We start from the raw sequence: 14,107 nt of genomic DNA, 5'->3' as shown, positions 1-14,107 counted from the left end.
TTAATGAGTAAATAGCGGAATTTCGTTATAAATTAAATATAGGATATACCCTTTGTTTTACTTTTCGTGATTCTTGAGTTAGACTAACTCACTTTTAAGTGGTTAAAAATTTAAATTTTAAAATTATAATATACTAATAATATATATAATATATATTTTGATACATATTTAAAATTTTAAAATATCTAATAAATTTTAAAAAATTTAATTTTATGTAGTAAGTGTGGCATATTAACTTTTTAAAATTAACTGATATATATTATATTTATTTCTAAAGAAAATTTTGACTTTGAGTTAAATTAAAAAAAAAAAAAAAAAAAAAAAAAAAAAAAAAAAAAAAAACTAAAAAATTATAATAAATTATAATATATTTTTAAAATAAAAAAATAGATAACTGAATTTGTAATTTAAGGAGAATTCAATGTATTGTTTTTTAATTATTGTTGGTGGTGGAGCAATGAATCTTGATAAGGCCACGTAAACAAAGGTCCCCCACGTGGTTAACGTCGACCAGGGAGATGAGCTGGAGGGTTAGAAAAATAAATAAAATAATAATATAAAGATGGAAAACAAGACGCGGCAGGTGGTCCCGAGAGGACAGAAAAAGCACGCTTGCCTGTCTGTCTGCTGCACGTGTGGCTAGGCCTTGTGACTTGTGACCTCACAACTCCCTGTCGCCTTCCCACCCGCACGTGCCCCATCCCTCCCCCTACACGCTTCTTCTTCTTCCCTATTATTCTATTATTTTCTTTCTCCTCCACCATAAGCCATCAATTTTCATATTTTATATAAATATATATCTTTATTATAATACTACAATTGTTTTAAGTAATAAATTAATCAAAATAATTCCAAAACTATCTACATAAATTTTTAATTTTAATTTTTTTTGTCTTAGAATCCTCCTATATCCTTGAGCTAAAAAAAAAAATATATTATTCACATACTCAGCTATATTTAAATTATAAATATTAATCATAAATAATAATTATCGAGAATCGAAAGGACCACAAATATTTACTAGTATAATAAAGACCAACGACACATTGGATGATATGGGTCCCTAGTAGCACACATGAGTATATTAATTATGAAAAATATATTTAGCATTATTGAAAGTAATATAAAGTTTTTCCACTTTACCATTAGCTAGCATTTGTAATTAAAATAAGATACTAAAACAAATAATAAGAAAAATTAGTTGAATAACGAAAACTATACCAAACTAGAAGAAATATTCCTATTTATTTATTTTATTACTCGCATTAGAAATTAAAAAATAAAATTCATGATTTTAGTATAAACCTTTTTATTTTAACATCGAAAATACAAGGATGAATTTTGGAACAAACAATTGAAATTAAAAAGCAATAATAAAATATGTTAATGTTTACTTAAAAAAAATTTAATTAAATTGATTTTTTTTTCTTCTTATTTTTACAAATGATTAAATAAAATATAAATTACACGAAGTTGAAAAAAACTTTGACCAAAAAATATAATATAGAGCCAACTGATCCACGTGCCTTGACAAGTGTTTCTACTGGGACCCACCAATGCGACAAATTCTTAAAATATTTCAAAAATCAAAATTAATATTTTGGTCGTTTAAATGACTAAAATGTCCCTAATGATTGATCGTAATACCCAAATTACCCCATCAGAAGGAAGAATCTAAAAGTGCGGTTCCTTGTGAAGAAGTTCAACAAAGAGCGCGCTCTTCTCGTGAAGTTTGCTTGGTGGTGTGGTGCAGTACTTTTTTCACACGCTCTGTTTCTCTCTTTCTCTGTCTCTTGGCCGCTCGAAAATTCGCTCTCTGATCGAGAATAAGCGGTAGGAGGCGATAGAGAATTAGAAGAAGTTCGAGGGCGGAGCTGGATTGCCGGTATTGAAGAAGAATTTGGAGCTGTTGCGGAGGGATTTGTTGTTATGCCTGAAGAAGCCATGACAGGTAGAGCGTCATCGGGAAGGACGCCGACGTGGAAGGAAAGGGAGAACAATAAGAGGAGGGAGAGACGGCGGAGGGCTATTGCTGCTAAGATCTACACTGGTCTCAGAACTCAGGGGAACTATAAGCTTCCTAAGCACTGTGACAACAACGAGGTCTTGAAGGCGCTTTGTAGTGAAGCTGGTTGGGTGGTTGAAGAAGATGGCACCACCTATCGCAAGGTTCTGCGACTCCTTTCCTTCAATCTATGGCTTTTGATTTTTAGTACTTTTTTAATCGATTTTGAGATGTGGTGATTATAGTCTCTCCTCCTGATCTGTGTTTATTTTAGGTTTTTTTGTTTGTTTCAGTTCTCTTTGAGTTCAATCTTTGGTTATTTGGTTTTGTCTTCTTAGATCTGGATATTTGAGGACTCGAGAGTTTTAAGAATCTCTTGTTGCGATGAAATGAGTAAGTGCGGAAGACTGTATGTGAAAGCAGTGTTGTAGTTTCCTCTTTTAGATCCGGAATTCTTAAGCTGTTCATATGTCTAAATCTGAGAGCTTCTGTAGTCCGTAGTACCAGTTTATTTATCTCTCCCCCAATTTATTGGGATTTAATTAGGTTTCTCCCCTGTGCCGTTTCCGTTTTAGCGTGTTAGATTTTGTTTGAAACTGCTAAAAGATGATGTTCGCGCTAGTTTTTTGTGCTCCTCCATTTCGTCTGAGTGAAATGCGTTATAATCATTGCATGATTTCAGCAATCTATTTGATGTCTTGTGTATATTTCTTACCTTTTTTGTTGATTCATGTTTCTTACCTTTTTTGTTGATTCGTTGTACAGGGATGCAACCCTCCTCCGATTGATATTGGCACTTCTGCTAACATGAGTGCCTGTTCTTCTCTTCAACCAAGCCCACAATCTTCATGTTTCCCAAGTCCTGTACCATCCTACCATGCCAGCCCTTCTTCATCCTCTTTTCCGAGCCCAACTCGATTTGATGGGAATCCATCTTATCTTTTGCCATTCCTTCAAAATATAACCTCTATACCTGCTAATCTCGCACCTCTCAGAATATCAAACAGTGCACCTGTTACGCCACCTCTTTCTTCCCCGACATCGAGGGGTTCGAAGCGTAAACCTGACTGGGAGTCCATTCCAAATAGCTACTTGACCTCTTTCCGCCACCCCCTCTACGCTGTCTCTGCTCCTTCAAGTCCTACAAGATGCCGCCATCTTACACCAGCAACAATTCCAGAATGTGATGAGTCTGATGCTTCAACTGTGGACTCTGGCCGCTGGGTCAGTTTCCAAACTGTAGCACCTTCTGTTGCTCCTCCCTCCCCTACATTTAATCTGATGAAACCAGTGAGCCAGCAAAACTCTCTCCACGATTCAGTTGACAGACATGGAGCAATGGGCTGGGGTGCTGCATCGGACAGGGGGCGAGGCTCTGAGTTTGAATTCAAAAAATTTGAGAATGGCAAAGTGAAGCCATGGGAGGGCGAGAGAATTCATGAAGTTGGGGTGGACGATTTGGAGCTTACACTTGGGAGTGGGAAGGCCCGTGGTTAAGCATCCACTTGAAGATATTCTCTTTAAAGGTTATTGGTTTATGCTCACTCAATTTGTTTACTTTCTAGGCTTGGACTTCAACTTCCACTACACCTCCGTCCTCTTGGAGCCTCTGCAAACCTCAACAGTTCCTTTCTCTGATTCCACATCTTACGCCTTCATTTGAACAGTTCTTTTCTCGTGTGGAGCCTTCGCAAATCTGAACTCATTACATCTTGTAGTGGAAGAGGAATCAATATTTGATTCGGGCCCAGGAAAGAACAACATTCAGAAGAACAATGCAATTAATTGTGATGGTTTCAATTTTTTCAGGATCTTATGATCCTTAGGATTTGCCTTGCCCACCTGTATCAGAAATTTCTTGTATATATAATCTTCAATTCATCTTATCTTTGCAGAACGTGAAAGAAATGAACGACAAACTGTGGGAAAGTTGTTACGAACATTGCCTATTTCCCTGGTCAGTTATGATTCATTACATTTTCTGTCATGTACATGTTCAATCATACACCATATCTTAGAGGGCCCTGTCCGTAGCTTCATTTTTTGTTACAAAGAACTAAGAACTAAATGTTATCAATACTTGACTTTCAGATTTGTCTTGTATATAGCTATTTATATATGTATGCATACACAACCCTCTTGGTCAAGTGATCATTATAACTATTTTATGACTTAGTGCCTGTTCATCAATTTTTTTGTTCTTCAAAGAACCAATGTGGCTCTAATATGTCATATCAGGTCAATGATCATGTTAATTTGCATTTTATTTTCTTGATGGGGCATACCTTTGAAAAAAAGCAAATTAGATTTGGAACTGTGTGCAAATAGACTTGATTAAAATTTTAATTGGATTCTCCAATTGAGAGTCTTAACAATTATCTAAACGACAATTTTGGTAAAAGATTCCAGTCTAAAACACGACCAACCAAGTATGTTGACAATTAAAGCACAAAACATGTAAAACTCTTAGAAGGCTTTGGTGGAAGGTAACTAGTTTGGAGTTTTGTAACCGCTCAAGTCACCGCTAATAGACATTGTTTGCTTTAGTCTGTTACGTATCGCTGTTAGTCTCACAGTTTTAAAACGCGTTTCCTAGGGATAAGTTTTCACACCCTTAGAAGGTATGCTTTGGTCTCCTTTTCAACCAATGTGAGATCTTACAATCCACCTCATTGGGGCTCAATGTTCTCGCTGGCAAATCGCCCGACGTTGGTCTCTAACAACCCAAGCTACTACTAACAGATATTGTCTGTTTTAGTTCGTTACATATCGTTGTCAACCTCATAGTTTTAAAATGGGTATGGTAGGGAGAAATTTCCGTACCCTTGTAAGGAAAGTTTTGGTTCTCTCTCTCACTAATATGGGATCTCACAAGTTCAAAATCGATAATTTTAGTCTAATTTTGATGACTTTTTACTCCACTTCAATAGGAATGAACTGAACTAGTCAAGGTTTATGTCTTTGTCTAGTCTGCACGACCTTTTCCTCATTGTCTCCTCAATTTCATACTACTAACTAGTTGTCTTTTTCTTATGAACAAAACATGTAATATACAGTTCAAATGGTTTGATTTTGTCACTTTCTCATGCACTATAATACAAATTTAAAAAATTAATTAATAGGCTTATAAGCTTTTAAGATGAAGATTACTTATTTAATGGAATAAATAAGACCTGTTTTATCCTATCTATTAATATTAATTAAGCTTCTATAACTAAAATAGTTTTTAATAAGTAATTAAAGTTTCAATTTTTTAAATACTATATAAATATTGTAATTTCCATTATTATAAATAGGAAGCTCCATCCCATTCGAAAACAGAGACAGAGCTTCCTCATCTTGTGCTCTGTTTTCATATTTTACGCATAGCCATGACAGCCCAAGAATCCCAAACCCATGCTTTGCTTTGCTGGTCAGCCCCGGCATGGGCCACCTCATTCCCTTCCTTGAGCTAGCCCACCGCCTCGTCCACCACCACAACCTCCACGCCACCCTCTTCGTCGTTTGCTCTGGCACCTCCGCCGCCGAGTCCCTCCTCCTCCAGAAATCCTCGGCCGTCAACATCGTGCCTCTTCGCCCCTCCGTCAGTCTCGACCCAACTGCCAATTTCATCGACAAAATCAAGGCCATAATGTCCGCCTCTCCCCCTCCGCTGCCCAGCCCCGCCCGGCGGCGCTGATTGTCGACCCTAACATGGGTGTTAAAGAAATACGACCACAATAGGATAATATTGTCCACTTTAAGTATAAACTCTCTGTGACTTTGCTTTGTACTACCACAAAAAAGCTTCATACTAATAGACGGTGTATTCTTTAATCATAAACTCATGACCATTCTCTAAATTAACCGATGTGGTACATTTTCATCCAACACCTCCCCTTGATCAAAGTATACCTCCCCGTAATCGAGGTTGGATTCCTTTGGAGTTCTCTAGTCACTTTTTGACTATGCCTTCGACGCTCACCATACTTTATTCGACATTTGATAATTTGTCAATCTATTGTCATGATTAAGTTTAGGGCATAACTCAGACGAACACGATTCTCTACTATGACTTTGAGTGGAGCAAATCAACGATTTGGCGTGGGGGTTGGAGCTGAGTCAGAGAGAGAGCGAGAAATCAGAGAGAGGGTTAAGGCGCTTAAGCGTAGTGGGGAAAGGGCCGCCGCCAAGGGTGGCTCGTCGTATAATTCACTGGCTTAGGTGGCTGCAGAATGTGACATTTTCCGCCGCCGGACACAGCTCAGGAAGGCGGCCGCCGCCTGATGCTACTTTGTTCTCAGGTAGTGAACATCATTCACGTTTAAATGTTTTTATTTTATTTCTGTTTTTTTTTTAGTTCAACTGCACAAGAATACAGCGAAAAAGGTGAAGTAATATGAGGGTATTTTGGTCATAAGATTTTATTATTTATTTTTAATTCATTTTGAATGATGCCCAAAATATATTTAAAGATAAACATTTTTTTTTTTTTTTGTTATGGTTACGATAAATTGATAAAATGATATAGTAAAGTCATGTATCGTAAATGATATGATTATGATGGACTCATGAAACGATATGATTATGATAAATTTAGGGAACGATATCGTTAAGGTACGTTCATGAAATCATGACTTAGATATGTATAAAAACGTTAAGACTATGATAAGTTAGAGAACGATATGACACGAAGTGTTTATGAAATGATATGATTTGGGAGTGATGAATATATATATGTGTGTGTGTGTAGTAAAATGGTATGAGGATGATATGATACCGGTTGTGGTATGAAATATGTGACTACTGATATATTTATGATATGACATAATGTGAACCAATATGTTAGAAATATTATGTGATTGTTATGGTATACGATAAGATATAATACGTGCATGTTGAGAATTGTTATGTTTGGAAGTATGAAAACGTTATGATATGTTATATGTGCAACATAAATTATATGATATGATTGACATGCAAAATGACGAACTACCATGAAATACAACCTCAATGTATGCATGAAAGATATTATAAATAGTATGAGAAATGATATGAAAAACGATATGATATGTACGAAACGCTAGCGAAGCTATATTAAATGATAATGAAAATGGAAAAATGTTGGGACCTCATGCATTGGAGGATACCCCCTGTTCCTTCACGATGGTAAGGACACGTACACTACTAGGCAGGAGAACGATCATTATGAATGGTGGGTCCATACTCGCACATGCAGGCCATGTGTAGGAAATTAATTACACATCTAAGCTACCAATTAAGATAGCCACTATAAGAAAGCAGACTGTGATGATAGGTCTCGTCATTGTATTCACATGTTCTTACATTTAACCCTAATAATAGGCTCACTTACGGAGTATTTCTTTATCATAACAAAACATTAACAACAAAACATTTGATTTAAATATCATTTTTAAAAAACATAAATTATAAGGTTGCAAATAGAGACAAGACAAAAAATATATTTCGTGTCTGTGGTGGTCTGGCTTGCATGACCTTTTCCTCATTCTTTCCATAATTTCATGCTATACTAACTAATTGCCTTTTTCTTATAGTTGAATTTTTTTATGCACTATAATACAAATTTTTAAAAATTAATTAATAGTCTTGTAAGCCTTTTAGGATGGAGATTACTTATTTAAGACCCAATTACCATAATAAATATTTGAATTAACAAAAATTCTTAATAATTCTTTGAGCTTAGATGTTTATATCCATTAATTAAGCAATATATATAAATATTGTATCAGATGAACACGACACTCCATAATGGTAGGATAGTGCCGAACATAAGCTCTCATAACTTTGATTTGTGATTTTCTAAAAAGCCTCGTGACCCAATAGAGATAGTATTCCATGATTATAAATAAGGTGAAGGGGTAGAAGAAGCACGTCCCATTCAAAAACAGAGTGCTCTGTTTTCATATTTTACGCATAGCCATGACAGCCCAAGAATCCAAAACCAATGTTGCTTTACTGGTCAGCCCCGGCATAGGCCACCTCATTCCCTTCCTTGAGCTAGCCCACCGCCTCGTCCACTACCACAACCTCCAGGCCACCCTCTTCGTCGTTTGCTCTAGCACCTCCGCCGCCGAGTCACACCTCCTCCAAAAATCCTCTGCCGTCAACATCGTGCCCCTTCGCCCCACCGTCAGTCTCGACCCAAATGCCAATTTCATCGACAAAATCAAGGCCATAATGTCCGCCTCATCCCCACTCCTTCGGCGCTCCCTCTCCGCTGCCCAGCCCCTCCCGGCGGCGCTGATTGTCGACCTTTTTGGAACATGGGCTCTTGCCATAGCCCACGAACTCGGCATGTTAGGGTTCGTTTTCATGACCACTAGTGCTTGGTTCCTTTCGCTTGCCATGTTTTTTCCCACCATGGACAAGCAAATGATCGACGACCACGTGTACAGCCATGAGCCGCTGAGAATCCCGGGTTGCAGCCCGGTCCGGTTCGAGAATACCGTCTCGGTGTTCGAGGAGGATGATTACGAGGGCTTTTTTGGAATTATGGCGAGGGAGCTTGGAACGGCTGATGGGATTTTGTCGAACACGTGGCAGGATCTGGAGCCCACAACCATAAAAGCGCTAACTGAAATTGAGACTCTCACCTATGGGAAAGTTAAAGGCGTCCCGATTTATCCAATTGGGCCGTTGACTAAATGCTGTGAGCCCAATTTGGAGAGCGAGGTGCTGAAGTGGCTCGACAGGCAACCGGATGAGTCGGTGATATATGTGTCGTTTGGAAGTGGGGGGACGTTGAGTGAAGAACAAATCAAGGAATTGGCGTGGGGGTTGGAGCTGAGTCAGCAGCGGTTCGTTTGGGTGATACGGCCGCCAGTGGATACCGATTCCTCGGGGACATTTTTCACAGCAGGGAACGAATCGGGGGACCACAAGTGGCCGCCGGAATACCTCCCGGAAGGATTTGTAAACAGGACGAAAGAGGTGGGTTTGCTTGTTCCGATATGGGGACCACAGGCAGAGATTTTGAGTCACCGATCGGTAAGGGGATTTTTGACGCACACTGGTTGGAACTCGTCGTTAGAGAGCATAGTGAACGGAGTGGCGATGGTGACGTGGCCACTGTACGCAGCGCAAAAGATGAACGCGGCGGAGCTGACGGAGGAGGTGGGAGTGGGTGTAAGGGTGTCGGAGGGGTTGGTGAGTAGGGAGGAGATAGAGAGTAAGGTGAGGAAGATAATGGCGGAGGAGGATGAAGAAGGGCGGGAAATCAGAGAGAGGGTTAAGGCGCTTAAGCGTAGTGGGGAAAGGGCCGCCGCCAAGGGTGGGTCGTCGTATAATTCGCTGGCTGAGGTGGCTGCAGAATGTGACATTTTCCGCCGCCAGACACAGCTTAGGAGGGCCGCCGCCGCCTGATGCTACTATGTTCTCAGGTAGTGAACATCCTTTGCGTTTAAATGTTTTTTATTTTCTTTCTGTTTTTGTTTTTAGTTCAACCACAGAAGAATAAAGCGAAAAAGGTGAAGTAATTAATATAAGGATATTTTCGTCATAATATCTGTCTATTTATTTTAATTCATTTTGAATGATGCCCAAAATACTTGTTTATTACAAGATAAACACTTGAAAAGTAAGTGAGACTGTTACTCTTTATGTAAGTTTAATAAATCTGAAAATTAGTTATAATCTTTAATAATTTTAAGATTGATTAAAATGAAACTAAATAAAAATTAATACAAAATGATTTCCAAATATCTAATCTTTAATAATTTATACATTTTGTCAATAATTCATAATTATTTTTAAAATCAACTCAAAATACTATTACACCATTCATTCTAAAAAGTAGAAAAAAAAATACTGATTAAATATCAATCGTATTGATAAAAATTATTAAAAAAGTAAAATTTGATCGAAACTCTTCATATCCAACCGAAAAGTAGAAAATAATGGTAAATTGGAAGATCAGACATAGAATATATATATATATATATATATATATATATATATGTGTGTGTGTGTATGTATATGTATATGTATATGTACCTCAAAGAGAATTTTAAGTTATTTCAATACCTAAAAAAAAAAAATATTTAATTACATAAATAAATACATGGGAAGATGGGTTATTGCCCCCAGAGATTAATATTTTATACGTTTATGAAAAAAAAAATGATTGAATATAGACAATTACAGTATAGAGTGAGCATGGAAAGTGAGCACAACAACTGAGAGTAAAGATAGGAAGAAGTTAGAAATATTTGGTACAGCGGCGGCAGTGGCAGGGACTGAAGGGCCGGTGGTCGACACATTGCTCACCGGCGGTAGCGGTGGGTCGACGATAGCTTTTCCATCCAATGGAGGCGAGGGAGGATCCACACGTGGTCTAACCTCTTCCGGCACCAGAGCAAGGAGTGTTCCAACTTCTGGCGGTAAGATCGAATATCCAAGGGTGGTGACAACTGGCCGACACGGACATGCTGCAGTCACCAAAGAGAATTAAAAAAAAAATTTATAATGATATATGTCTTAACGAGTTGAGTTGAACTCTGAGTTTAGGATCATTACTTATGTATCGTTTTGCAGTATAAGGGAAGTCAGTGATAACGCCGTCAACGTGGAAGAAGTCGACGTATGTGGAGACTTCGAGAGAGGCTTGGGAGTAGTAATCAAAGGCTAAGGACACGTATTCATTCCTTACGACGTAAACGAAAACAGAGAGATTGGCGGACTTCAATTGAGCAACCACATCCGTGCTGCTAACCGTAAAATAGTTGGTGATTTCGACTAGGGCGGAACGAGGAACGGCAACAGCGTCAGCATGGATTTTGATCTCGTCAGCGACCTTTTTGGGGACTTCCCCATACTTGCCATCAACAGTTAAAACTCTTATGAAAGTTGGGAAATTGGTTTTGAAAGCGGTCAACACTGAAGTGTCATCCGACCTTATAAAAACGTTTAGTGTTGATTCCTTCTCCATATGCGCGTCGATCATTGTCGTCGATACGATTCCCACCAAGTCAATACCTTTCTTTGCAGCCAAGAAGGCCGCATTCTAACACAACAACAACAATAGCAACCCATAAACAAAGGAGTTTGATAGATCAAATGAACAAATTAAGAGATTTTCTTACTTGGAGGTTGATCATGATCCCATAAACACCTTTGGCTTTGGCGAACTCGAGAAAGTCAGAGAGGGACATGAATTTGCCCTTGTTCTTAAAGGCAGGATTTCGGACAAGCCCAGAAGAACCCAGGAAAGGGTTAGTGATTTGAGCTGAAACAGTAGTACAGAGTTCATTAAGATGAAGAAACAGAATTAGAAAAACAGAGTAGTCGAAAGAAAGAAGAAAGGGTTACGTTTCAATGTTAGAATCTGAGGCCAAGTAAGATCAAAAGAGAAGATTCCAGGATCTTGTTGAAGTTCGGGAACAGCCGTAGTTTTATCATTGAAAGCAATGATTGCAGTGGTAGTTGGCAAAAGATCACTGGTTTCCATGCAGAAAGGAACTCCATCTTTTGATATTTGTACTGAACAATCAATTACGTCAGTCCCATCCTCAATTGCTGCTTCGTATGAAAGGTCTGTTGACCCTGGGTAATCCCCACTTGCCCCATTGCTGCTTATCACCAACGGGTCTTCTCCGACTGAAATCATTCCAATCTACTCTTCACTTTTCACCAAACTAAAAATAAAATCGTAATCAAATATACGAGGAAGAAAATTGTTACCACGTGGAGAGTTGATGGGGTTGCGAAAACTGACATAGCAGGCTGCAAGAAGAACGAGCAAACAATTTAGATTTGCAAAAAACTTTACCATTTGTTTCAAAATTATTTTTTATCCTTTTAGATTTGCAAAAACATCATGGAACAAGGTGACAGTGATTATAAAACTAGTCTAGATTAAATTTAAAAAACAACGTTCGATCACGTCAACTTCTCGTTCAATATTCTAATGGATTTTTTACTTTCAAAGAGTAAGATTGCACATTTTCATTGAAAGGTATTATTGAAATAGAAGAAGAAGAAAGAGAGAAAAACTGACCAATGGCTTCAGAAGCAGTAGGAATGTAATCAGTAATCAAACCATCAACAGCAAATTTGCCATTATCAATAAACGGAATGTACTCACGGACAGGATCATAACTATAATTGTAACCAACAACGGCATCGTTTGCAAAGCCATGAGCATAGACTTCCAAGCCAAGCTTATGGGCATCCATCACAACAGTTGTTGCAGGCAGCACATACTCTTCTCGACTAACTGGCCAAATGTATGATTTTGGGACCGCAATTCCCGAGGCAATCGTCTTTATCATGGCCAGCTCATGAAGCAAGTCACCGTATTGTTTTCCTGTTGTTGGCTCTGTTTCAGTGGCTCCTAAGAACCGAAAGATGAGCTTTGTTTTGGCGCTGTTCACAGCCCCACCTAGCCCTTTCACTATTCCAATTTCGGAAGATGACACAAAGTCTATGGGCATCAGTCTCAATGCCTTTTGAATGAATGATATGATACTCAGATTGTGTTCTTGGTAGAATGTTTCCCACTGCAAAAGGCTACATAGTTAGTAAAAGCTTTGGATGCTAATAATTAAGGTCCTCTTTGGTACCCATTTCAGTTTTTGCTTTTGAAACTTCTCATCATCTCTCTACAAACAATGAGTTTTATCTTTGTTATCAAATAGTCATCAACCAAATAAATACCTCAGCGTTCAACCAAACAGGTCGTTTCAGTCCTAAGACATCGTCAACAGCAGAAATTGGCCAAACACCATCATACACACTAGGGCGGGACATGATACCTTGAACCACTAATCCAACAACAAAAGAAACATCAAATTAACTTTGTTTTGTTTTGTTTTGTTTTGTTTGAATTGAATTGAATGGACGAACTTACAGGCGACTTTGGTAAAGAGAATATCAGACATGAAATCAACCGAAAACCATCCTTTGTAAACCTTTCCATTGATTTCGTAAGTCTTACGAGATTTAGGGAAGACTTGTTCAATGTTGGTTGAGTTTTCAAGCAGAATATCAGATAAGCAAATAGCAAGCCCATCTTTGGTTAGTTGGAGGTTGCAGTACAAAACAGTGTTCGGTAAACCATTAGACACTGCTAATTCATTTGCAAGCGCGCTCGATTCAGGAAACACTCCAGAAAACCCACCCCTTGCTACCACTATAGGCTCTTCCCCTTCACCAAAACAGTTCATCCAATTCAATTTAATTTAGTTTAATCTAAACCACAGGAACTCAAACAGAAAATATTCAAGAGATAGTATTTGATTTTGTGGCGTTTTAATCAAAATCTATAAACAAACCTGTCAACGTGAGCCATTCCTCATTTGGATCTTTTGGAGGGCTCTGTTTCTGTGCAAAAGCGGAGGAGAGGACCAAGGAAGCTATGACCAATAAGCACTTCAGCATTGTGAGGCTCAGCACTCTGCAACACCAAATCAATAACCAAAATCAGAAAAATAAACAAAACCTCACGCATAAGAAGAAGAAGAAGAAGAAGAAGAAGAAGAAGAAGAAGAAGAAGAGATGCTTACCTTGGTCCGTTGATCAGTTTAGGACTGCAATGAATTGGAAATGTGATATTATGATTCAAATCTCAATCGGAAGACATGTTGAAAGGGAATGATGAACACAGAAAGAGAGAGAAAACTATGGGGAGAGAAAACTCAGAACGAGCATTCTCTGTCAAAAGTTTCTCCGCGAAAAACTACCAATGGAATGGAGAGTTTAGAGACAGAGATTAAGGAAATTAGGAGATAAAGGCGCGAACTCTCCTAAATATAGGGGTTTTCTTTTTAATTTTTGTTATGGTTATTCTTATTATTATAATAATAATAATAATTATTATTATTATTATAATTAATTACTATTACTTTTCTCTCTAAATCAATTCATAGATCACCATGCCTTACTAATTAAAGGATGGGTCAGTTTTACAATTGTTTGGTTCATAAACAACTCTTTCCAATCTTTCTTAATTATCTTTCATTCTCAACCCTCCAATATTAACCGCCTTTTCTCCATATCCACACCTCCATTATTTTCCCTATCCATATTTATGTAAATCATTATATATTTACTCTTTAACTTATAAATTATTTTATGGGTTATTTA

General features: G+C 37.9%; 3 protein-coding genes and 1 long non-coding RNA gene across 6 annotated transcripts; 2 read left to right on the top strand and 2 right to left on the bottom strand.

Moving 5' to 3' along the window:
* The first annotated feature begins 1,702 nt into the window (after window positions 1–1,702).
* Window positions 1,703–4,139, top strand: LOC111496902 (BES1/BZR1 homolog protein 2-like). Of its 2 annotated transcripts, XM_023147464.1 has the most exons (3): window positions 1,703–2,169; window positions 2,771–3,531; window positions 3,901–4,139. In XM_023147464.1, the coding sequence occupies exons 1-2, from the start codon at window positions 1,930–1,932 to the stop codon at window positions 3,500–3,502; spliced, it is 972 nt and encodes a 323-aa protein (XP_023003232.1). In that variant the 5' UTR covers window positions 1,703–1,929; the 3' UTR covers window positions 3,503–3,531; window positions 3,901–4,139. The 2 variants fall into 2 exon arrangements, with proteins under 2 accessions (XP_023003232.1, XP_023003231.1); XM_023147463.1 differs by having other exon boundaries at window positions 2,771–4,099.
* A 1,169-nt stretch (window positions 4,140–5,308) lies between these two features.
* LOC111496799 lies at window positions 5,309–8,267 on the bottom strand. Its single transcript, XR_002720514.1, has 3 exons — window positions 8,223–8,267; window positions 7,135–7,137; window positions 5,309–5,652 (listed from the first exon to the last, which is right to left on the bottom strand). It is a non-coding gene; the product is annotated as an uncharacterized LOC111496799 (long non-coding RNA).
* On the top strand, window positions 5,335–9,524 carry LOC111496796 (UDP-glycosyltransferase 72E1-like). The gene is made up of 2 exons (XM_023147315.1): window positions 5,335–5,363; window positions 7,933–9,524. Exon 2 carries the CDS (start codon window positions 7,946–7,948, stop codon window positions 9,386–9,388), a length of 1,443 nt encoding a protein of 480 aa, XP_023003083.1. The 5' UTR covers window positions 5,335–5,363; window positions 7,933–7,945; the 3' UTR covers window positions 9,389–9,524.
* A 532-nt stretch (window positions 9,525–10,056) lies between these two features.
* Window positions 10,057–13,757, bottom strand: LOC111496794 (glycerophosphodiester phosphodiesterase GDPDL6-like). 2 transcript variants are annotated; one of them, XM_023147312.1, is made up of 10 exons: window positions 13,528–13,757; window positions 13,297–13,418; window positions 12,873–13,169; window positions 12,680–12,786; window positions 12,021–12,522; window positions 11,705–11,746; window positions 11,333–11,620; window positions 11,107–11,249; window positions 10,541–11,027; window positions 10,057–10,452 (listed from the first exon to the last, which is right to left on the bottom strand). In XM_023147312.1, the coding sequence occupies exons 2-10, from the start codon at window positions 13,400–13,402 to the stop codon at window positions 10,163–10,165; spliced, it is 2,262 nt and encodes a 753-aa protein (XP_023003080.1). In that variant the 5' UTR covers window positions 13,403–13,418; window positions 13,528–13,757; the 3' UTR covers window positions 10,057–10,162. The 2 variants fall into 2 exon arrangements, with proteins under 2 accessions (XP_023003080.1, XP_023003081.1); XM_023147313.1 differs by having other exon boundaries at window positions 11,708–11,746.
* Window positions 13,758–14,107: the final 350 nt, after the last annotated feature.

The sequence above is a fragment of the Cucurbita maxima genome, unplaced genomic scaffold, assembly GCF_002738345.1.
Source record: "Cucurbita maxima cultivar Rimu unplaced genomic scaffold, Cmax_1.0 Cma_Scf00023, whole genome shotgun sequence".
In the NCBI taxonomy this organism is placed as follows: Eukaryota; Viridiplantae; Streptophyta; class Magnoliopsida; order Cucurbitales; family Cucurbitaceae; genus Cucurbita; species Cucurbita maxima.
The sequence above is the reverse complement of the archived record's forward strand: the minus strand, read 5'-3'. Positions and strand labels throughout refer to the sequence as shown.